General features: G+C 35.9%; 1 protein-coding gene across 1 annotated transcript; it reads left to right on the top strand.

Annotated features, from left to right (window-relative positions):
- The first annotated feature begins 238 nt into the window (after window positions 1-238).
- On the top strand, window positions 239-17,549 carry OTUD6B (OTU deubiquitinase 6B). The gene is made up of 7 exons (XM_012760730.2): window positions 239-464; window positions 1,161-1,312; window positions 4,224-4,304; window positions 9,204-9,516; window positions 11,504-11,565; window positions 14,324-14,430; window positions 15,171-17,549. The coding sequence occupies exons 1-7, from the start codon at window positions 245-247 to the stop codon at window positions 15,253-15,255; spliced, it is 1,020 nt and encodes a 339-aa protein (XP_012616184.1). The 5' UTR covers window positions 239-244; the 3' UTR covers window positions 15,256-17,549.
- The last annotated feature ends 8,017 nt before the right edge of the window (window positions 17,550-25,566 follow it).

Genomic DNA, 25,566 nt, shown 5'->3' with positions numbered 1-25,566 from the left:
CGAAATAACTGTCAAAAATGGTTTTCGTGACGTCATCTCTGCGCGCCTTACGACAGGGCGCGTAGCCTTGGGGCTCTGGTGCGCTGGCCAATCGCGCAGCCGCAAACTCCAGCCCGTGCAGCCGCAACCTTCACGCGCCCTTTCGTTCCTCCCCCGTCTCCCCGACCTATCAGAGCAGGGTCACGGTAGTGCGCACGCGCAGCATCACATTCAACTTTTCCCTTGTTCCAATGGCTCGGCTTAGATGTGGTGCCGCCTTGAAGGCGGGACTGGGTCCCAGCCGGGGCCAATGGCGCCCCGGGTGAGGGTTGAGGGGTGGAAGGTGCCGGCTAGCTGGCGGTGCAAGTTTCTTCCAGCTCGTGCGCTGGGCTACCTAGTCGACATGGAGGCTGACTTGACCGAAGAGCTTGATGAGGAGGAGCAGCTGGTGAGAAGGCATCGCAAAGAGAAGAAGGAGTTGCAAGGTGATGGGGAAGGAAGTGGGAATCTAGAAGCCGCCCAGACCCAGGGAAGGGCGCGTGGCAAAGTCTCTTCTGAGGAATCATAAGGGGCAATTTACCTGGATCCTCCTAGACTTTTCCAAAATAGCAAATGGTCTGTTCTTTTCCATCTTCCCTGCACCAGCGGCCCCTTAATCCCCCAGCCTTCGGAGGTTTCTTCGTCTGAGGCCTGCCGCTTACTTCTATCCTACGCCGCAGCCCGGGTGCACATGTCAGAGAATACCTCAAAGTCTCGGATCTTGGACCCAGACTGCGCGCCTCCCAATCCCCTTACGCCTCCCTTTCCTATTCCTGCTCCAGTTACCGACATTGGGCCCTAATGGGTACATTTTAAATGGCCTCAATCTTAGTTTTGAGGGCCCAGAAGGGATGCTTGAAAGATTTAAAACTTGCTTCAGTTTTTTTCTTTTTCCTCCTCCTGTCCCATCAAACAAATTCAAGGTTATGTTACCGAGGGTTTTTAAAAAAAATTTAGGGAAGAGTGTCTCAGCTTCATCTGGGCTCTTCTCTGTAGGTGTCCGATTGTTACGTGATGACTCTTCTTGCTTCCATAATTACTTTTTCTATACCTTTCTCCCCTTACCATCTCCTTCTTGGTGCTTGTTTCTCATTTCCTCTTTTTCCTGGGTGTCTGACTTAATGATTTTGGTGACTTTTCAGCCAAAATTCAGGGTATGAAGAATGCTGTTCCCAAGAATGACAAAAAGAGGAGGAAGCAACTCACTGAAGATGTTGCTAAGTTGGAAAAAGAAATGGAGCAGAAACATAGAGAAGAACTGGAGCAATTGAAGCTGACTTCTAAGGAGAATAAGGTATATGAAATAATGTTTGCCTTTGCCCACAGCATTTGAAAACTACTTTCCACTTCTGTTGCACTGCTTATTATATAAAATCATAAAATTGGCAGGAAAATGAAGTCACTCAGTCATGCTCGTGCATCACCTCTCATTAATATTTTTGTGACCAGGTTTACATGGCAGTGTTTTTTTGTAAGGGAGATCAGGAAAGAAAGGACTACACTTCTTTACCTGTTTACTTGCTCAAAAGATGAAGCTTCACCAAATGAAAGCTGAAAGACCAGACTTCTAGTCCCAGAATTGCCACAGAATAAGATTGTAACCTGAGCAAAGTTTCTTAATCTTCCTGAGCATAAATTTCTCCACCTATAGTAAGATACAAATATCACTGCTGTCTAATCACAGGTTTTTGTAATCAAATGGGACAACACATGAGAAGTCATTTTTAAATTATAAAAGTGATTTATGAACAAGTTGTACTGAATGGAAACTTTACTGATGTTTCTTGGGTAAATTGGATCATCCTAACTTTCATCATTTTAACTAATATTTATTTTATCATTGTGGTTAATATATGTGTGCTAAGCACTTTGTTTAAAGTATTACGTATTATCTCATTTAATCCTCAGTAACATACTCTGAGATATTGCCTATGAAGTAAGTGTAGATAATCCCATTTTTAAGTGAGAAACAGACTTAGAATAAGAACTTTGTCCTGAAGTCCTGACACCTCTTTAGTGCCAACACTAGAATTCAAAATCAGAATTGTCAGCCAGGCGTGGTGGCTAACGCCTATAATCCTAGCACTTTGGGAAGCCAAGACATGTTTGCGTTCACAAGTTGAGGTTGTGTTCACAAGTTCGAGACCAGCCTGAGAAAGAGTGAGACCCCCCCATCTCTACTAAAAATATAGAAAGAAATTAGCTGGACAACTAAAAAAAAAAAAAAATATATATATATATATCTCCGGGCATGGTGGTGCATGCCTGTATCCCAGCCACTGGGGAGGCTGAGGCAGGAGGATCACTTGAGCCCAGGAGTTTCAGGTTGCTGTGAGCTAGGCTGACTCCATGGCACTCAGCATGGGCAACAGAGTAAGACTCTGTCTCAAAAAAAAAAATCAGAATTGTCTTACCCTAGGATGTGAATCCTGGATTCTGTTATAACTTTGTATAGTGTGGTAGTTTATTATATGGGCTTTGGATATGAAGGATCATAGGCACCATAACTTCACTCCACTTTTAATAGTTAGAAAGTTCATTTGGTACATTTTTGATATGCTGTTGACAAGGGGAACAGCTCATCTATATTGCTTTATAATGTCCTTACATTAAATACAGTCTCAATTTTTCAAACTTTATTAGCCAGTCATCAAAGATTCTGGTCTTTTTTGCCCTTAATATACTTCATCTCCAGGTAACAAGGGATGATGCTCCGGGTGTTAATTGTGTCATTACAATTGTGGTATTTTTTTTTTTTTTGAGACAGAGTCTTGCTTTGTTGCTTTGTTGCCCAGGCTAGAGTAAGTACCGTGGCAGCAGCCTAGCTCATAGCAACCTCAAACTCCTGGGCTCAGCGATCCTCCTGCCTAAGCCTCCCGAGTAGCTGGGACTACAGCCATTGCACCACCATGCCTGGCTAATTTTTTCTATATATATCTTAGTTGTCCAATTAATTTCTTTCTATTTATAGTAGAGATGGGGTTTCGCTCTTGCTCAGCCTGGTTTCGAACTCCTGACCTCAAGCAGTCCGCCCGCGTCAGCCTCCCAGAGTGCTAAGATTACAGGCGTGAGCCACAATTGTGGTATTCTTAACTGTCTCTCTATCTTTTCTATTAGTGAGATAGTTTTTACTCTCTCAGGCCTTTCAATTTTGAGATTTCTTTGCTAGGTTTCCAAGGACAAAAGTGTTTGATTTTTAAGCTACATAGTGTCCAAATGTTAAAATACATACTCCTATCTTATTTGAGCTGTTGTCTTTTTCATTAGTTTAAACTTTTCTTTTCTGTACACCACTTAAATTTTTATATCATTGCTCTTTTGTTTGTTTTTCAGATGCATTTCTATATGTTGCCTGTTGTCAGTATAGCAATTAGTAAAATTTAGCAGATTCTTTCAAAAAATTCTAAGATTCCTAATTTCACTGAAGTTGATTAATCCCCCTTTTAAGTCTAGCTGATTAAGATATTTTGATCATTGGGAACATAGCCTTTGGAGACTTCTGTCTCTGTATTAAAGGCCCTCAGTTGTTTTATGTATGTATTATACTGAAAACTGGGCTTACAGTAATAAAATAGTAGCTACTCATCCTAATAGCTGTAAGTGTAGCATCTTTGTTCTTTAGGATTGGTTGTAATATTTGATATTTTAAATTAAATATATTTTGTCTGCAGTTATTTTGTAAATGGGAAAGGATAGGAAAATTTCACGTTGTTACTAGGGTCAAGAATCAGTGCTCATCAAGTTCTGGCTAATAAAGGTGGAGAAGGCCCTTGCAGCACAATTGAGGTTATGGAGGTAGTAATGAACTGAGCCATGAGCCAGCACAGGACCTGCGTCTTATATGTACTATCAGCATTCAGAGAAAGGAACAGTGGAGTGCTGAATGAATTGGCACTTATAGCAAATATAGTACTACATTTACATTAATGGAGTAGGCATTCTAAGAAGGAAGGAAAGCATGCAGGCATGAACATTATCTTTGAAGAGCTAAAAGGAAGCTTCTTAGGAATCTGACAAATTCTCCCATAAAAAATAGAGAAAGAAGACGAAACCTTATTATCTAATATGGTGTCTAGTGCTGTTATCAAATTTGAAATGTGGGATTGGCCATATTTGTGATTTTCAACAATAATTTAATGACCTAATGCTTTCAGTAATAATTTAAAAGTGTTTTCCATTGACTTAATGCTTTTTGTTTCCTTCAGATAGATTGTGTTGCTGTTAACATTTCAAACTTGGTTCTTGAGAATCAGCCACCTCGGATATCAAAAGCACAAAAGAGACGGGTATGAAAGTCATGTCACCAAGTATATAAGTTAGTGCTTGTGTGCTCAATACTATTGTAGGTGTTGTATAGGAAAGAAATGAAAAAAGAAAAAGGTGGATTTCCTTGTCAAGAGACCTGAACTAACAACATTTATTAAGCACTTGCTATGTACCAGATACTATGCTGAGCTGCTTATATGAAATCTGATTTAGTATTGACAACAATGCTGTGAAGTAGGATTTCTTATCCCCATTTTATAGAGAGGAAAATGGCATAAGATAATATAGAAAGACATGTTCAGTTTAAACTTCTCGTAGGAGGGTAGGTCTGGGAAGCAGGTTTGCAAAGGATTTTTATTTTTAAACAAATAGATGATCCCAGACTTAGAATCTTCAGAATGTGGGCCCAGATGATTCTGATACACAACCTTGGCTAAAAACTGTGGTATTGAATGAGAAACAAGAATTTGAACCTAGAAGTTAAGATATGTAATATACAAAACTCTCAGATAATTATGTAGGTGGCTATATAGTAGTTAATTATGATGAATATGTAAAGAAGATAAAGTTCATTATGCTAAGTGTTAAAATAATGAGTTGGAATTTGAGGGAAATATAATTATTTAGGTGGGATAGTCCAAATAGGAGAAGTATCGTACACAAAAACAAATGTGAGAATGAAATAGTACGTTATCAAAGAGCTGTAAAGAAACTGATTTATTGGGAGTTGCGAGTTCATGATATCAACATAGGAATGAGATTAGTTAGGTAAGGCCATTTGACTTTGAAAAAGAAAAAGAGGATTAAATCCAATCGTTTCAGTCCCCAAATTATTTTACTGACACTTGATGTGTTCTGGGATTTAAACGCATATTTTTAAATTAGCTTTCCATCTTATGATTTAGTAGTGCATAATTTAGTAGAGTATGGAGTTTAGTGTCAGACAGATGAGCTTTAAGTTTCATTTACTGTTATACTTTATATAAGATTTCTTAACTTCTTTAAGTCTCATTTTCACATCTATTAAATGGATGCAAGTAATACCTACTTCATAGAGTTATTGTGAATATTACATAATATACTCTTTCCAAATCTCTTAACATAAGGCCTGGAGAACTAATGGGTCAACAAATGATAGTATTGTTTACTGTGTTAAGTACTGCATAGTATGCTTCTTAAAAAGTTAAACTTTGAGGAATGTCTTTTTTGTTTGAAAGTGGATTAAGTTGCAAATAGTCAAACATTTTTCATACTAGTATAAAATTTTATTTTGAGTAAATATAATTATGAATTTCATAGAATATAGAATCATGAGATTTAGATCTCCTGGTATCTTGGAGGGTATCTGTTTCTGGTATGCATTCTTTTTATGATGATCCCACAATTGTTATCTAGCTTGTGCCAGTACCATAACAAAATATTTATTGGGATCACCTCTATTTAGTAATTGAAACATCTTATAATAGCCTGTTTAATTCTGGAAAACATAAGGACACAACTCCCTCATGTCTTTATCAAAACTTGTTCATCCCCACCTGGACCCTTAGGCAACAAAACAAATAAAAAGAAAACTCCCTACTTGTCTCAAAAATTTTGTTACTTTTTTCCCTCAAATACTGCACAGCTGATATTAATAATCTTTTCAGTTATACCCTCAAAACAATCTAGTGTCTTTTATAGTCAGCCAGTTTGACACTGGGAGAGAAGATGCCCTAGAAGTAATGCCCAGTTTCTTATTACTTGGTTATGTTAATGGGATTCTGGAACAGAAAACACTAAAAGTTTATAATGCTTAAGAAAATGGAACCTGAAATCAGTGATGAATAATTGAGTATCGGATTATTTGGAACTTCTCTTTTTGCTAAAGGCACCAAGGAATGAAAAGCCAATTAACTAATAGTGTTTATTTTTTGGAAAGATACATGAAAAACATGATAAAAGTTTATGAAGATTTATTGTAAGACTGTCATGGAATATTGTAGAGTGGATCTCTTACTAGAAAAACATAGGGTATTTTATTTAATGCAAAGAACTGAGAAGCTTTTTGGTATGATAGAGAGAGTCCAAAGTAGGCTGAGCGCCTGTAATTCCAGCACTTTGAGAGGCCAAGGCTGGGGAATGGCTTGGGCCAGGAGTTGGAGACCAGCCTCTACAAAAAATTAAAAAAATACTAGCCAAGCATGTTTCTGGTCACAGCTACTAGGGAGGCTGAGGCACCAGGATCACTTGAGCCCAGGAGTTTGAGGTTGCTGTGAGCTGTGATCATGCCACTGTACTCTAGCCATGACGATAGAGAAAGACCTGTCTCAAAAAGAGAGAGAAAAAAAGAGTCCAAAGTAGAACTCAGAAGACCTGGGTACTAAAAATATGAAATATGAGAGCTTGTTTTCCAAACAAGAAAGCTGAGATGCAGGTTATCTCAATGGCATACTGAAAGTTGGATACAAACCCAGGTCTAGTGCCCAGCTCTTAAGATTCTTTTTGAGTTGTTTTTGCTGTATTAATATTTCAACATATATCTAGTTTTACCAACAATATATTTATGATTTACATGCTATTTTTATCTTATGTATGTTTTCATTAGACCTTATTGATGCTATTCAATCTCTAGTACTATGATTGTAGAAACTAATTTGCCTAGTACTATTGGGAAACTATACATTGCTGGGAAAAGAATCCAATGGATTTCTTATCTAGTGCCCTGGGAAGGAAAGTCAGTTTTTTTGTAATACTGAAGCAAAGCATGAGGAATAAAACCAAAATGATTAGAATTAGTATTTTAGAGTCTTAAACAGTTTTGAAGATAGTATAAAGTTCCACTCTTCCAGTAAATAGTACATGACATCATTAATTCTAGCTCCCATCTGCTCCAACTTTTATTCTGATTCAGGTGCCTGGATAGAGGAGTTCTCTGTGTTGTCCTTGGTCCCCACTCTGCTCTAACCAGCTGTATGGCCTTTGGAAATCTTTCTGCGTGCTGTTTCCTCAGAAGAGGAAAATGAGGGGTTTTGAATTAGATGATATCTAAGGTGCTTATTCTTCCTCTCCCCTCTGAAACTTTTTTAGTGTTTTATAAAGTAATAGTGCCACCTTGTGTTTTAAGATTTTATGCCTCTGTGATTCACAGTTGTAGGTATGGAGTAATATAAATTGGTTCATATTACTTCTGTTATGGTTTCAGTGGGGAGGAAAACTCTTAAATAGGCTTATGTTTTATTAGGAAGATAATACTGCTTTTGATTCAGGTAACTTGGAAATCACTTCAGGTTCATCTAGCATGGCACATAACAAGCAGTTAGTACGAGTATATATGGTGGTTAAGTTTAATTGAAATTTGCCTTCCCATTCATTTCTTTTGCCCTAAGGAGTTAGAGCTTAGGAGTATGAAAGTCTTTACCTTTCTATACTCTTGGTCTACCGAATCCTTTACTGTAATATACTATTAACATCAAGATTTGTAGAATTTAGTTTAACTGTTTTTATCCATTTAAATTAGAAAGCAGTTTCCTCCCTGAGTGTACAAATAAAACATACAGTAGAGAATTAGAAAGATGCAGAAAAGCACACAGACACACACCAAAATACAAGTTATTTTGGAATTCTGTCATCTAGAGAAAAGCACTAGAAATATTTTTTGTATATCTTTCAATTTTTTTTTTTTTTTTGAGACAGAGTCTTGCTTTCTTGCCTAGGCTAGAGTGAGTGCCGTGGCGTCAGCCTAGCTCACAGCAACCTCAAACTCCTGGGCTGAAGCGATCCTCCTGCCTCAGCCTCCCGAGTAGCTGGGACTACAGGCATGAGCCACCATGCCCGGCTGATTTTTATATTATATATATTAGTTGACCAATTAATTTCTATTTTTATGGTAGAGATGGGGTCTCGCTCAGGCTGGTTTTGAACTCCTGACCTCGAGCAATCCGCCTGCCTCGGCCTCCCAGAGTGCTAGGATTACAGGCGTGAGCCACCGCGCCCGGCTTTTCTAGTTTTTTTTTTTAACAGTATGTAAGCACAGACTTAATATATATTAACTATATACCTTTCTTTGTTGTTCCCAACCTCATCTCTTGAGGTTTTTCTCTGGTACTATAGCTCTGTGAACTGTTTCTAGCTGTGAAACATATAGTGTTTTCTGGCTTGTGATCCTTACTAGTCCAGCTATCAGGATTTTTTTTCTCTTCCCTAACTTTCCCATCCCACCTCCTATCTATTCTTCATGTCACAAATTTCCCATTGACCTCAGCTCACCCCATCCTTGCATATGCTGCCATGCGTGCATAAGAGGGAGAATCTCTTAAGACATTTGAATAATGAAAGCACATTGCAGAATGTAAGACACGATACCACTTTTGTTAAAAAACATTTCTATATGTTTTCTATGAATATACCATGTTAATTAAAATGTATAGAAAAACAATCTAGAAGGATACACACCAAACCTCTGCATCAAGCACTGGGATGGCAGTGTTTTTTAGGGGGAATTTTAGTCTATCTGTAATATTTTAATTTTTTTTAAAGAAGAATGTTTTTATCTATTTGTTAAATGTGTGTGTGTGTGTATACTTTTTTAAAAAAAGCTAGATAAAAGACTGTCTGCCTGTACCCTACTAAACACTTTGGCAGATTAACACCTCACTGGTGGAGTGGTAAGTTAAGAAGCTTAGATTAGCATGGACTTAAATACAATAATAATGTGCTTTAAGGTTTAGGACAACTCAGTCTTAAATATTTTGAAATCAGTAAAGTTTTTAGAAACTTGGCATATACTTTTATAAATGATGAAATGATCAATGTGGTAGTGCATTTGGGAGAAGGGAGAAAAATGGCAAAAAGTTTTGAGACTCTTTTATCTCTATCCCCTTAATAAATGAGAATTAGCCTAATTATTACTAATTAATTCTCCTATGTTCCCTTCTTTTTAGGAAAAAAAAGCTGCATTGGAGAAGGAACGAGAAGAAAGGATAGCTGAAGCTGAAATCGAGAACTTATCTGGAGCCAGACATGTAGAAAGTGAAAAACTTGCTCAAATATTGGCAGTTAGACAGTTGGAAATTAAACAGATTCCATCTGATGGCCACTGTATGTATAGAGCCATTGAAGATCAACTGAAAGAACAGGATGGCACTCTTACTGTGGTTGCCTTAAGATGTCAAACTGCTAAGTATATGCAAAGCCATGTAGAAGACTTTCTGCCATTTTTAACAAATCCCAATACTGGAGATATGTATACTCCAGGTAATATATTTTTCTCTACTATGTTTTGTTGTTGCTATTGGTGGTTGTAGTTTTTAAATAAAGTGCTTCCTGGACTGAGCATAAAATGAATCCATACAGACCCTAATGAGGAAAAAACACCACAAAATTTAGGCAGAATTATTTTCTATAATTTTAATAATCCTGGTACATTTTGCTTTATTAAAATCTTTTCAGTACTTAATCATTTTGTAGTTAAAATATATTGTTTTATATGAGATAAAAGTAGGAACAGGATTAATGAAAAAAATATGTTAAATTCATATTTAACAAAGTTAAGAATAGAGGAAGGTAAGCTTTGACAAGACTCTAGAAATATATATACGTCCTGAAGACCATAAGCAGAGAATGTTTAGGAAAACTAATTTCTCCTTTTATCCTATACTTTGGGGGAGATTAAATTTTATTCTCAATCAGCTGTAATTAGGAAGATCAATATTCAAGTAAAATTTGACTTTGCAAAACCAGAAACGAGTTAATAACCTCCTTTCTTCTGTATACTTTTAATAATTACCATTAACAGATTTATGGGAAGGTAAAAATACACAACTAGCAAATGAAGAAGAGAGGAAGTAAAAATAGGAGAGAGTTTCAGGGGAGTAAAGAATGGAATAGAGGAAAGTTAGTACCTGAGAGAAGAAGGCAGGTTTGGCAGTATCCACTGGGAGCAAGTCTTGTGGCCAGGATGAGTTGAAGGTTGAAGAGGGGAAGGTTAAGGTTGATTTTCCTTTAATGGAGTCTGTCCTCCTTGGAAGGAGGTAGAGCAAAGTCAGCGTACAAACTGCCACCTCCTCTCAAATGCCCCTACAGCTAACTGAGCTGGGGAGTTTCAATGATTTAATAATCATTTTGGAGATAATTATAGCAGAGCCATATATGATGTTACCTCTGCATATATCAAGATAAATGGAAAAATGTGTTTTTGTGTGCCATAGCAAATTCTGGTAATTTAGAAAATAGCAATGGCCTAAAACAAGAGATATGTTAACATTTCCAATATGACAGCTATGAGAAATTAATTGGCTACAGAATTAGATATACCTATAGTCATTCTGGAGATCTATCAACACTTTGTACGCTGAGTCAGAGAAAAAGACAAAAGAGTTAATTATCTTCATTTATTCAACCAGTAGTTATTGAAGACCACTGTGTGCCAGGCACTATTCTAGACTTGTTCTGAACACTGAGGATTTAACAGTAAATGAGACAAAACATGGGACCTATTTTTCTTCTAGAAATCCATAATTCCCTCCCACCCCCACTCTCTGAACAGGAAGGATGTTTGTTTCCCGTTTTAACATGCTGTATATTAAGGTGTATGCACAAGATATGCCCCTTGTAAATTCAGTGATTAAGTATTTTAATCCTTCTCTTAGGGCTGATCTGAAAAGCCTTTTCCTTGGATAGAACTGATATTTATGCAAATAATTAGGTGCTTCCAAAATAACAAGTGGAGGCACTATTTGAAGGCACTATTTCCTTCCTCTGGCGAAGGAATTTCAACTCATTTGTACTTCTACCCTGATTCTCTTCATACATCTCTGATAGGGTCTTACAGTGAAACTGATTGGACAGGGGCTACATTTTTTAGTCCTTCATGCTATTCTTTGGGATATAGGTTTGGGCTTCAAAATACATGCCAGAATAATTAAAATGGTGGTAATTTGGGGATCATTGCTTCAGGTAATGAGAAGGAAGTAGGTTTGTTACATAGATAAAGTCCCTGGGCCTAAGGCTGAGGGAGAGAAGCAGAAATGAATTGCTTTGCTCTTGGATGGAAAGATGGTGATAATTTGGGATGAATTAAGTTTGAATCTGGGGGATAGATTAAATTCTGGAAGGTACTTGTAGTGAGGGAGCATGTTCATAACTTGGGCATTTTCATCAAGGATTGTGGAAGCTATAAAAGGGATCTTTTAACATGAGTATGAAGATTATTAAGTACTATATTCTGATCTATTCTCTACAGAAGAGTTTGGAAAATACTGTGATGATATTGTAAACACAGCCGCATGGGGAGGCCAGCTTGAGGTAAGTTTGTAATTATTCACAGTGATTGTGGGTTGTTAATTCCTTCTGTAGTTTGCAAACATTTTTCAGCTGATCTCAATTTCGCATTGAGGATTCCTTTTCTTTATATATTTGCTGTTTGTCCATTGACAAAGAAATAGGGAGTTAACATTGGTAGGCCTTTGTTTAAAGTATGTACCTTAAGGAAGCAAAGCTCTGTTTCATTTGAAATAGCTAGCTTAGTGCTAGATCTGTGTGTTGAAGAAGGTGGTGTTAGATCTGTGTAAGTCTTTTCACTTGTGATGCTGCCACTGGCAATATATTTGGTTTTCTGGACTTATGAAAGTGAAAATTTTACTGAAAAGTAAAGTAAAATTAGCCCTATTGTTTTAGCTGATAAAAGGTACTAATGGAAAAGTAATATCTTTACATCAAAAATAGAAAAAATGTGAAATTACAAGTCAGATCCTACCACAACACATCTATTAAAGTGTGTTTTGAATTCCTAGTTGATAGTGACAGGACTTACTTGAAAGCAGTGGTTGATGCATTAAAATTCATATTTAAGAAAACATTTTGTTAGGTTATTTGTAGGGAGTTATCAAGATTTTCATAGGTCTGATTTTTTTAATCGTACCATTAACTTTGTTTCTTTAAAACAAAATAAACAAAACACTTAAGTGAGCCAAGTGGGAATGAAGCAGCCCAGGTATTAGGATAAAAAGGCAAATCCTAGGTTAGGGTCCTGGCATTTCTTCCACTTCTTTGTTTTGGGGAAGTCGGCCAATCTCCAGAGCTTGAGTTTCTTCATTAGGGAATAGGGATAATAATTAATAAAACCCCTGTACTGAACATTTGTGAACATTAAATAAGGCAGGGAGTATGTGCATAAGTGTTTTTAAGGGCTAAGTGGATGAATCTAGCAGTATTATTAATAGTACTGTATAATAATGATTATATGACTAAACATCTTGAATAGTCGGTGGCTCTAAATAATTCACTTCAAGAACTGTGTTGCTTGAAGATGTGACATCAGTGTTCTCCAAAATCTTTTTTTTTAGCAGTGCTGTATTTGTACCTCTCCACCAGAGGGAACTGTATCCATTAGTTTTCTATGCCTCTCCTGGGTCTCTAAAACTCAGGAAGTTTTTATACTAGCTTTGTGACTATATTAGGAATAATTAAAGATGCTTGAACTTTCTTATAAGGATCACAAATTCATAGAAGTATTAGAAACCTAATCAACTTTATTTAAGAAAAGCCTTTTAAAACATCCTTTGAAGAGCATTTACTCATAAATTGTGAATTCATTTGAAATAAAGTTGCTCTTTTACTGTGGGGTCAATTTTAATTATTATAAGAAAAATGTGCTTCATGGGAACATTTTACTTATAGAGTATGGGAAGTTGCCACCATGCGACATAGAACCCTTGCCATATTTGTGAAGTAATTTCTTACGTTCTTTTAAGACCCCAAAAAGGACTATATTCTTGATGGGGTATTCTTGTAAATACGTAGATCAGGGCACTGTGACTGAAGACTGTTAATGATTAATTTGTTTATGAACTTGGGATCTAGAATCAGACTTTCTCAGTTAAGTGCAGGTCATTTAATTTCCTAATGCTTGACTTTGACAAGTCTCTTAACCTTTCTCTGCCTCAGATTCTAGGTCTTTAAAATAACTCCTGTCCCATAATACCTATCCCTTCATAATATTATTGTTAGGATTGAATGAATTAATATACGTAAAGTGCTTAGAGTGTTTCGCCATAGTAAGTCTAAAAAATGTTAGCATTAATATTCATTATTAACTATTATTCATCTCACTTTAGGCTCTAATTTTATATTATATGATATAACACTACTTAAAATTGCATATGTTAATCATATGGAAATTCCTTGAGAAGGCAGTACAGTTCATATACATATTCATTTTATTAAGGCCTCAAAAATTATAGAACAGTGGTTCTCAACACTGGTTGTCCATTAGAATCTTCTGAAACTCTTTTAAAAAAGTAAACCTCCTTTTCTGCCCTGCTCTCTTCCCTCCCACATTGTAATTGATTTGATCTAGTGCTTGGACAGTGGTTATCTTAAAAATCTTCTTATTGTGGAATTTTTCAAGCATGTTAAAAAGTAGAGATAAGTATAATAAACCCAATCCACTTCATTACATATGGCACTAATATTTTTACAAAGCTGTTGAGAAACCTCTGCATTTGATTTAATAAGTTGAACATCCCTAATCCCAAAATTTGAAATTCAAAACTGTCTAAAATCCAAACCTTTTTGAGTCCCAATATTGTGCCACAAGTGAAAAATTTCACACCTGACCTCATGTGACAGGTTGTAGTAAAAACGCAGTCAAAACTTTGTTTCTTGTACAAAATTATTAAAAATATTATATAAAATTAATTTCAGGCTATGTGTATAAGGTGTATTTAAAACATAAATGAATCTCGTGTTTAGACTTGGGTCCCATCCCTAAGATATCTCATGTAGTATACGCAAATATTTCAAAATCTGAAAAAATCCAAAATCTGAAACACTTCTGGTCCCAAGCATTTTGGATAAGTGATAACACAACCTGTATTCTATTTATTTGTTTATTCAACAAGTATTTATTAAGTGCCCACTATGTGACAGGCTCTCTGTGTAGTTGATCAGAGCACATCCCTGCTCTGACTGGTTGCCTTGTTTGTGTGTACTGCAGTAGTTTATAAGTTGAATGCCATTTACATTTTTATTTTCTGTACTAATACATTGTTTTTCCCTATAGTTAAGAGCTCTGTCTCACATTTTACAAACACCAATAGAGATAATACAGGCAGATTCTCCTCCTATTATAGTTGGTGAAGAATATCCAAAAAAACCATTAATACTTGTGTAAGTACCTAGAAATTTTTACTGTTTTATTTTTCATAATTAGAACAAAAAGGAGTATAAAAGATTTTAGGTTGTATATGTTGATTAATCAAAATAACTATCTTCAGCTGAGTTAATTTTTATGTTAAAGGCAGTTATAGAACTAGATAGCATTGTCAAAATATGTGATTTATATAATTTTGTAAGCCCTAGTGATTTATTATTGTGTATGAGTTAAGAATAAAGTCATTTCTAAAGGTTACAAAATTTTAAGACTGTTTTGTGTATTGTCCTGGTTTGACATCTAATCATGCTGAAAGTTTCAACAAGTGTTAAAGCTGAGATATATTCATGTTGCTTGTTTATTCCTTAGAGATTTTTTCATCACATCCTGAAAATACGTGATTGAGAAATCTCTTCTGAAACATAGCATAGAGGGTTCGCTGTTGGCTCTAGGGTTTATTAACTAAACCACTAAGGTAGTCAGCCATTAATGGCTACAATTTCGGTGAAAATTTAAGATTAGTAGGCACTCAGCATCTCAGCCTTTCCATTTTCCCTTAAGTGATTGAACCTGGTTTTGCTGGCTGCTGATACTTTTCAGATAATGTTGAGCTCTTCATTAATACATCCATATAGTCTGTTGAATGATACCGCTGTGACCTGAGTCATTCAGAGTGTTTGGTTTATATACATACTATGCATTGATATACAATAAATTACTTCATCAAAACTACTCATTTCTTCTTTTTTCATTTCAGATATATGAGACATGCATATGGCTTAGGAGAACATTATAATTCTGTTACACCGTTGGTAAACACAGCTACTGAAAATTGCAGCTAGTTTACAAAATGTTACACAATTATGTTTTAGCTTATAGTGTGCCGATCTAAGTATTCCTACCAAATGCTGAATTGTTCTGAATGCTACTGAAAAACACAACTACCTTAAATCAATTTTATGGCAAAGCTACTTACTAATAGCCTTTTTAGAACTATATCAAAGATGAACTTTAACCAGTGTCCTTTTAGTGGAATTTTAAAAACTTGTAAGCCCATTGTGGAAAACATCATTCATAGACCAAGATGGTACCCTATTTGCTGATACTTTCTATTTATGTTGGATCTTGGATATTCTGTTCTGTGTTGGAATATTTAAATATTTTTAATTCTTCCCCCTTGTTACTAAAAGCTTTCAAAATAACCATTTCGATGTAATTATTCTTGAAGAAGTGGAATGACTCAGTCTTTTTGTCATTGCAATAATGTATTGTGTTAAATTTAATTAATGCTTATAAAATGAACTTGATTGCAGTAACCTTGGTATTGATGGGATTAATGCAGTGAAGCTTTTTATATAACACTCATCGAAGTGCAGCTGAAAAACTTGCTTTAATAATTAAGAATTTTTAAATATTTATTCAGATAGGAATCAGTTGTTAAGTTTAAAGAAATGAGACAAATTCAAAGGTAAATAGGTGTTCTCTATCAGATTTAAAACTCTAAAGAATTAGGGATTAGTCTTTTATTTGGGTGTAAAAAAGGCCTAATAGATTCCTGTCTTTCTAATTTATTTGTTATACTTTGGTGTTTCTTAAACTTCATACTGGAGTTAGTACCATCATCTCTTGATTTCTTTCATAACTCCACGTTTTTATATTTTCTGCTGTGTTCTTTCCATTACCACTCAGCTGCTTTGCTTTCCTTATGCCTTTTTCACTAAGAAACGTTTTGTGGCTTCTTTTATTCTTTAGCTTGTACAAGTTGAGGGAGTGGCAGTGTAAAATGTCCAAGGCCACATTTACTTAAAATGTTTCTTCTTTTGTGATTCGCCTTACATCTCAGATGTCTTCATTCTTTAAGATTGTTTTTCTTTTTTTTTGCTTCATTATCCAAGATTAGAAGAAAACCTTTGTTACTTGTTATTTTATTAGCCTGATTAATGTTACTTTTCTTTCAATTCAAATATTTGAGAATTTTTATGTTGCACGTATGGATAAAGTTGAAAGCCACTGTTTGAGAGCTAAGACCTGCATAGTAAAATCAGTACACAGTATTTTTCTGTGTGAATGATTTATTCAGCTCAGACTTCAGGTTACTCGTAACAGTATTCTTTCTAAGAAGATTGTACCTATATGTACAAATGTGTTTGATAATTTGTTATGTAAGGAAGTATTATGAAAATGAGACTTTTGGTTTGATCTATTTTTCCCAAATTAGTTATATAACTAGTAAGATTTAGCATCGAGTTTATAACATTTGAATTTTTGCTTCATAAATACAACTAATTTTTATAAGTAAATATTTATAATATTAAAAATGGGTGTCAGTCTCACATGCCCAGCAGGTGACAATGTGGGGCACTGGTAGGGACTGTGGCCAATGAGAGCAGGAAGAATTTTCTACTTCCTGAAGACATTCCACTCATGAGATTAAAAACCATTCTCCCTGCCAAACAAAATATATTTGAAAGGCAGCTTGCTTTATAACCCTTGATCTGAATTTTTGGGGATCTGAAATTAATAAAAGAATGAAATTATAAAATACTAAACACTTTGGGTTTATTTTGAAGTAATCTGTTACTTTAAAATGTCAGCATTAAAAAGTAATAAAGCAAGATATCATTGAACCTAGTATTATAAATTATATTTACATCTAAAGTATTCTAAAATAAAATAACTTATTGGTAACTTTTTTTCTGACAAGAGTTAGAATTTTCTTTATTATATGTTTAATTTTCATTTCATTTTTATATTTTTAAATTTTTAAGTGGCCAATGTGTTTATGAACAAGTTTTGTATGGTCAGTTTCTTGACCATAACAAGTTTTGTTATGGTCAGTTTTTGTATACAAGAAAACTTGTATACAAGTTTTCTGTATGGTCTATTCCTTTATAAAACTTCAGATAAATATCATTTTATCCATAAGCTAAAAAAGTCTTTAAAAAAATGGCAGATGTTAATTTAAAAGCAACATATACATAATTTCGTTTGCTGTATGATGATGTTCTAATGGAAGTTACATAAGCTTTCTTTTGTCCTAACTTGGAAAAGTATATGTCAGAATTCTGGAATGTGTCTTTAGCCAACAATTTTATCCACTTAAATATGTTTACAAATTGTATAAAGCAAAAAAGAATGTGTGTAACTATAGTGAGCAATATAGTTTTGCTCATATTATCTGATGGTTGCCAAAAAAAGAATAAAAGATGAATGAATTAAATCAACATTTGTTTGTTCAAATTCTCATTCTTTAACAGTTTTAGAAATAGAGAAAACTCATTTTGCTTTAGAATTTTATCCAGCCTTTATTTTGTCTTCATACATAATCAAGAATAATACAATCCTAGATTTTTGCATTGAAGGGATTTGGGTAAATATATGAGCACAGCCTTATGCCCCAGAGTAGAGGGAGGTAATAAAGTAGTAGTCATTTAAGCCATGGCTCTTAGAAATCAGTTAGAAGATCAGAACCATTTAGAATAATGAAGGTTTATTTAGAGTAAATGAATTATTGGGTATTATTAAAAGAGTAATGAATTAATGGGTATTATTAAAAGAGTAAATGAATTAATGGGTATTATTAAAAGAGTAAACATTTATTTGCAAGAATGTGGGACAGTAAGAAAAACGTTTGTGCAAATTAACATTTTCACACGATTGTTAACATAGCATCTTCTTGTCATGACCTAGCTGAAGTAGCGAATCAGCCAATTTTCTGAGAATATATGTAGTGATTTCATACTGTTTTTACATTTATTGAATACGTGAGAGTTTTTTTCCCTGTCTCCTGTTTTCACATACATGATTCTTCTCTCCTAACTTAAATCATTCTAATATCTAGTTTAGAATTCATGGGGTTTCTAATTCTTTTTTTTAACGCAAGTTTAGGAAGCATCCTTTACCCACAGTGTTCTCCTACTCAAGGGCCTTTGAACTACCTCTCAGAGTTGAATGCTTTACCCAACCTGCTTTACCTAGCTTATTTGTCCCCCTGCTCTCAGCTTAAATATCATCTACCTCACAAGTCTCCCTGACTCCTCCCACCTGGGCTAGGTTAGGTCTAGTTAATGCACATTTCTTTCTAGTACCTGCACACTTGTAATTATTTACTTGTATTTAGTTGTTTTTCAATCTGTTTTTTCCCTAGTCTGTTACGTGCTTAGAAACAAAAACTTCTTGTTGACTACTGTGAAAATATCTGGCACATTGCCTGGCTTATCTATATATTAGGTGCCTAATAACTGTTAATAGTGTTAGCATATCAATTAAGAAGATAGGATATGACTGAGGAGTAGCCACTGTTAGGCTAATAGACCTGGGAATAGAGAGACGGAAATGATTTAGAATTGTGCTTACTCACAAAAGGCCTGCTTCCTCATTTACCCTGCCCCTGGATGAATTCAAGTCTTTTGGTCAGTTGAAGTGAGGAAGGGAACCCAAGAGAGCTTTCTTTTTTCTTACCTTCTAATAACATGCTACAGTTCATTTATCATCATGTACCAATTAGGACAATGTCTGATTTTAGTTAATCTGCATAAAATATAAGGATCCTATAAAATAAGTGTATAGGTCAAAGAAATATTAAAAGCTCTGTTAATGTATTGAACATGAAGTTTATAGCTGTCTTATTTCAGTATAATCAGTATGACAAACAAGTATGCCTTACTGAAACAAATCATTGCCTTTCTATAAGGTTGTTGAGTTTTCAATTCTCCGACTAGAGCTGATTTGTGTTCTATCACCTGCTTATTCTCTGTATCACCCTTGTATTGACAGAAGGAAAGACATTGGCTGTTTATAATTTTAGCCCTTACAGCATCAATGTGGGGATTAATAAGAACTCTGACGCATGAGTTTGATGAGCAAAAATAATGTCCTCACTTTAAAAAGTAAATTGTTATTTTTGAATCAGGCATTTTCCTTGTACTCCCACACTGAGATTGGAAAGGCTTTATACACCTAGATCAGAGTTGTTCAGCAGTGGCACTGTTAGATTTTGAGTTGACAATTCCTCGTTGTGGGGTCTTTTCTATGCTTTGTAAGTTTAGCAGCACCCTTCCCTCACTAAGTGCCAGTAGTACCCATTTGAGAGTTGTGAGAACAAAAGTCTCCATGGAGATAAAATCGCCCCTAGTTGAGAACCACTTACTAAATCATAAGTTTTATTGCTAAAGAATCTGGAAAGTTGTAAGGAATATATTTTAGGTCAAAACTTGGGCACATTAGGCAGCTGTTCATCTGCTTTTCATAATTTTGGCATCTGCCTAATACCAGACTTTACATGAATCTGTTTTGAAAGGCTGAGTGGACCTTAACTTTTTTTTTTTCTTTTCTTTTTATACCCTGACCCACTGAAATGTGTTTCATTGACTTTTGAGATCACTGGGGGTAGCATTCACAATAAGCCTAGGGTATGCTGTGGCAACAACTCGAAAATTTTGATATTTTATTAGCAAAGGAGTGTATCTTTTATGTGCCACATTTTGCAAGTTGGCTGCGGGATCTGCTCTACATTTTTACACTCTAGGACCCAAGCGATTTGAGTTGTCACCATCTCAAACTGTTAGAAGAGAGCATTCTGAAGGGTCTCACTTCAGCAAATAAGTTCTGTGGCTTAGATGAAACACATCTTATTTCTGTTCATTGGCTGGAATTAGTCACATGGCCTCACCCAAATAAGAGAGTGTACAGAAGCGCAGCATCCTGAAGGCAGGGGGCTGGAGCATTTGATGAACATTACTAAGCATTTTCACATGCACTGAAAATAGTGGCATTTGGGATCAAGACTATTTAAATCTTGACCCTGGCATGCACTAACCTTTCAGAACTCCAGTTTGTTTGTTATAAAATAGGAATACTAGTATTTCCCTAAAAGGAGAACTATAAAGATAAATAGGAAAGTTTAGATAGTATAGCTAGCATTTTAGCATATTCTCTGTATAGTATTTATGAGAATAATGGTTATTATTATTATTTTTTTTGTCTATGTCACCTAGAAAGGAGGCAAAAGCATGATAGGGAGGGTATTAATCTCTTCTGCACAAGTGGGACTGTCAAGGTGGTTCATAAAGAACAGCTTTGGGATGCTGGAATAAGGGGAGGTTTCACTGCTGCCCTTGGTATTCAGCATGTAGGAATTTTCATTAGCTTGTAGGACATTATGAGACCAAGGAAGTATCTGCTATAAGAAGGTTACAAATCTTCATAGTATTTGTTTTGCTTCCTATCAAGTATCTCAAAGTTTGACATTTATATTCTGTTTAGAATTTAACTGTCAAGATTCTCGATCGACATAGAGGTTGTCAGATTTGGTTTTGATATTCTTAAGTGAGTTGTTAAACTCTTGATATTGTGAGTGAATTAATGTGACTTAAGATAACACCTTTCCTAAACCCCACAAAGAATTTTCAAATGCTTTTAAGAAATATTTTGTGTATGCTGTAATCTGTTAACAAAGCTTGTTTTAATTGCTGAAAATGATACCATTTGCACATGGAGCTATTTATTTAACCTTGTGGTTTTAAACATATATATATGTACATAAAATTTATTTATTTTTACTCACAACAATCTGGATTTAGCCTCTGCTACACCACTGAAATTGTTTCTAAAAGCATTACTAACTTGTCCTTACCTTACTGGAAGTCTCTGCTGCATTCAACACTGTAGAGTGTTCCTTCCTTGAAGTTCTCTCTTCCCATAATACTACTGTTGGCTGCTTCTTCCTCCTTAAGCGTGTTCTGAGCCTCTTTTTTTTGACCATCCTTCAGTATGTTACTCCTGACCTTCTTTCTCATACTATATCACAGTTTCCAAACTAGTGGGCTGAATGTGGCCCTGAGATGTATTTTGTTTGGCCTGTGAAGTGATATATCCAAGAAACCAAAGGCATTGGTTGGTAGCATGTAAGAACTGGGAGATTTCACCTAAAAATCCATATTTCCAGCTTCTCAAAAAGGCAGTCAACATAGCCAGGATTTCCTTATGGCAGCACTCAACAAGAGCTGAGTGGTGGCTGGGCATGCACTCCTGTTCCTATGTGCCCACCACCATCTCCACCTGGTCTGCTAACTTAAATTTCTTGTCTCAGTCAAAGATGCCTAGTTCCCAAGCCAAAACCCTGGCATTATCTTAGACCATTTCCCTTTATGTTCCCCCTTTTGGTTTATTCCTTACTTAATTAGACTTTGTGGATGTTTAGCTATCTTACTGGTCTTGGTTTAATCTCAATGTTCTATTTTCTAATCTATTCATTGCTACTTTTTACTTTGATTAGCTACTTCCTTTTGTTTTCTATGGTGTTTAATATTTGGTAGAAGCTTCTGAAAAATATAAAAAATATGTATATGTATTTGTATGTGTGTGTTTGAGTAGAATATCGAGAGGTTTATTCATCCTGGTGATAAGTAAATGCTGGTCTATAAACTGATCCCATTGGCAAAATAACAAAATTTCGTACAAGATAGTGACTTTTTCATAAAGCAAATTTATTTAATTTAAAGAAATGTATATGTTATATTCCTTTAGCATAAAGGTTTAAAATGTCCTTTTATGAAATTATGGTGATAGTAGTTGAGAGTGAATTTTTAAAAACGACCTTACTGGACAAAATTAAGAATGGATAACTCTATTCCTTATAAATCTCTTCCTGTTTTAAAGTCTGTGAACTGCTAATATATTTTCAACCATATAACCAATTTAAGGGTTTGTATAACATTTGCAACCAAGACCCTCATTTGAACCCCTCTAACAAGAGTGCACTCAGAGCCGGGCGCGGTGGCTCACGCCTGTAATCCTAGCACTCTGGGAGGCTGAGGCGGGCGGATTGCTCGAGGTCAGGAGTTCGAAACCAGCCTGAGCAAGAGCGAGACCCCGTCTCTACTATAAATAGAAATAAATTAATTGGCCAACTAATATATATATAAAATTAGCCGGGCATGGTGGCGCATGCCTGTAGTCCCAGCTACTTGGGAGGCTGAGGCAGCAGGATTGCTTGAGCCAGGAGTTTGAGGTTGCTGTGAGCTAGGCTGACGCCACGGCACTCACTCTAGCCTGGGCAACAAGCGAGACTCTGTCTCAAAAAAAAAAAAAAAAAAAAAAAAAAAAAAAAGAGTGCACTCAGATATCTAAGTAATAAGTTGAAGTAAAGCTGGTATAAAGAAGAGGATAGTGGCATGCAAGTGGCAGCAGGGAGATAGGTCCCACACTGGGCATGTGTTAGCACCTATCAGCCCCAAGGGTAGTGCATGCACACCTGATATTTGTTGACAAAAAAGTGGAGGTCTTGATTTGGATGTGTATGTGAGATTGTACAAAAGCAAACATAACTACCTTTCCTTGAGCACTTACTTTGTGCCCAGTAGTGTGTTAAATGCTTTGATGTGTGGCTTATTTACTCCTCACAGAAAGCAGGGGTTGATATTTCATCTCTGTTTTAAAGGTAATGGAAATGAGACTTGAAAAGGTTAAGAATAAATAACTTGCTCAAGCTACATAGCTAGCAAGTGACCTTAGAAGGCAGGCCTTTGAGAACCCAAAGCCCTTTAGATCAAACCTTCCATTTCCATATTTAAAAAGAAAACTAACCAAGGGAAACCTAATACCCTTCTTTATTACAGGACAGAATTTCTATGGTAGTTTTCAAGTACATGAAGCATCTACCCATGTTTGAAACTTTTACCCCAAGTGTCAGATCACGTTTTAATCACAAAATAAGCTTGCCAAAACAAATCAAATAGTCCATTGGTTTCTGCCATAGCCTGTGTTTATAAACTTCTGTTTTTCATGCATTTTTCCAGCTTTTCAAAATGTTTAAATTTGTCACAAAAGTCCCTCTGATAGTAAGAATTAGCCGGGTTCTTTTGTATTATGGAGTGTTAATAAGTAGAATGAGCCTTCCCTGTGTTAATAAAATTAATGATTGTTTTACTTTGAGGGTCCTTGAGGTCCTAGGATGCTATATATTTTAGCATTCTCACAGCACTTTATACTTCCCAAGTAGTTTATAATCATGAGTTAGCTATTTCCCACACAATCTCAGTGGAATAGCTTGGTATTTCTTGTTGTTTTACTGATGAGAAGAGAGATAGGTATAGCCAGTTTGACTGACTTTCTAAGTTTACATAGTAAGTCAATAACTCTGTCTAGATTAACATTCAACTTTAGGTTCCTAGTTCTGTGCTGAATTCACAGGCTGATGCTGTCTCAAAAAATCTGGTGATTTTTCAATTTTTCTGCCAAATGGATTGATTTCTGGTTGCTGGGAAAGCTCCAGATGCTGACTTTCCACAAAGCTAATCTCTACAGCAGAGAGATCAGCAACCCTTTAATTTTCAGCAGGCCATCCATAGAGAGGGTGTTTAAGATGCAGGTCAAAACTCAAAACCTTAAAAGAGCAAACTCTATCACTTTTTCTATATCTTCTTTGGTTTAAATGTCTTAATAAACCTGTATCTATGCCACAGCAATCCACTGCCAATTATTACCCAACTCTCATCTCCCCCTTCACATCCTAAATTGTGGTTTGTCACAATCTTCCCCGTGTTATAACCTATCATTTCATCTCTGTCCCTTCTTTCTCTGTTAGGTGGAATAGTACCGAAGCCTCATACTAATGATTGCTGTCCCTGCCTCCAGTCTTATTCCCTTGAACCTTCTTCCTTTATGTTACACAAGTGAACTGCCAGAAATACAAATCTGAATATGGCCTTCCTGTATTGTTTATATTTTTAAAATGTTCTGTATATCATGATGCTTTGACATCTTAAAAAACCTGTTTGGCTTGGGAGAGACTGCTCTTATTGGAGATAGCAAAGATTGGGCACAGACTGGAGCATGCCTTATGCAAACTAACAGTCCTGAGCCACACCTCCTCTGTCTGGCCTATGCACCTTAGGAGTTTCCCTTCATTATTATCCCAAGGCCAGGTACGAGACACCTAGGGACCACCCCTATGGCCTCAGGCCCACCAGAATTACTCAAACTAGCATGTCCTAAACTGTCCTTCCCTGCTTTGTCTTTCTCGTGGAAATCCCAATAAACGCTCTGGCCTGGACTTTACCCTCACTGCCCTCCTGAACACGTGGCCCTGCATGGCATGCCGAGCCTCCTGTTTCTAGGGATCTGAGTACAGACTTCCTTCATGACAATCACTTCCATGTATATGCATCTTACCATATCTGATTAAAATAAATTCTGGATCTCACCTAAACTCTCCAGTTGTTCCCCCTCTCTTTATTGTGGTATTTAAAGGAGAGCTTTCATGAAAGACTGGTCTTGTGTACCCCTCCAGTGTCATCTCCCATCACTCTTTTTTTTAGACTTATGCGCTAGAATTAATTATTTATATTCCCCATGGCTCTGTGTTTTTCATGCCTCTGAACCTTTTCTTCATGATTCTTTTATTTAAATATTTTTCCCCCCTTCATATTTATTTCATCAACTGGTTAATTCTTTTTACTCCGTTATGACTGGACTCAACAGCAGGAAATCTTCCTTGAACCAACAGACCAGGCTCTTTGCCTCTTTCTGTACTTCTTTAAATTAGCGTTTACCTTATTGTGTTGCACTGTTGGCTTCATGGTAGAAGCCAATGCTCTAATCTGGGCCAATAATCTATCTTGTTCAGGAAGTGTTCCCAGTGCCTCAGTGCTGTAATGGTGCCTGGCATGTAATGGGTACTTAGTAAATATTTGATAAATGAATTATCTCATATCATTTCTAATTTCCTTCTAGACTGTCAGCTCTTTGAGAACAATGACTATGTCTCATTTGTATACTATGCATCTTGGACAATGCCTGCCAAATAGTAGTCACTTGATGTTTTTAACTTCTGTGACCCTCACTTTTCTTTTTTCCTATATTTGTATGAACTTATGCCACTGATAGATTTAAATAAGGTACTCTTTTGGACAACATCTCAAGTAAAATTGTCAATTTAACTTAATGAACATTTAGTACATGTCTGCCCCATACCAAGTATGATGTTAGAGAATGCTATTCAAACGTGGCTTAATATAGCAAGGAAAAAATATGAAAAGAACAAAAATACAAAGTATAAAATGCGAAACTGGAGTTTGTATAAAGTCCTCTTTAAACATAGATGTTGAGGCACTTAATTATGCCTGGGCAGGTCATGGTTCAAGAAAAACAAC

Source organism: Microcebus murinus, chromosome 7, assembly GCF_040939455.1.
Source record: "Microcebus murinus isolate Inina chromosome 7, M.murinus_Inina_mat1.0, whole genome shotgun sequence".
Classification (NCBI taxonomy): Eukaryota; Metazoa; Chordata; class Mammalia; order Primates; family Cheirogaleidae; genus Microcebus; species Microcebus murinus.
Note: the sequence above shows the minus strand (reverse complement) of the source record. Positions and strands in the feature narration are given on the sequence as shown.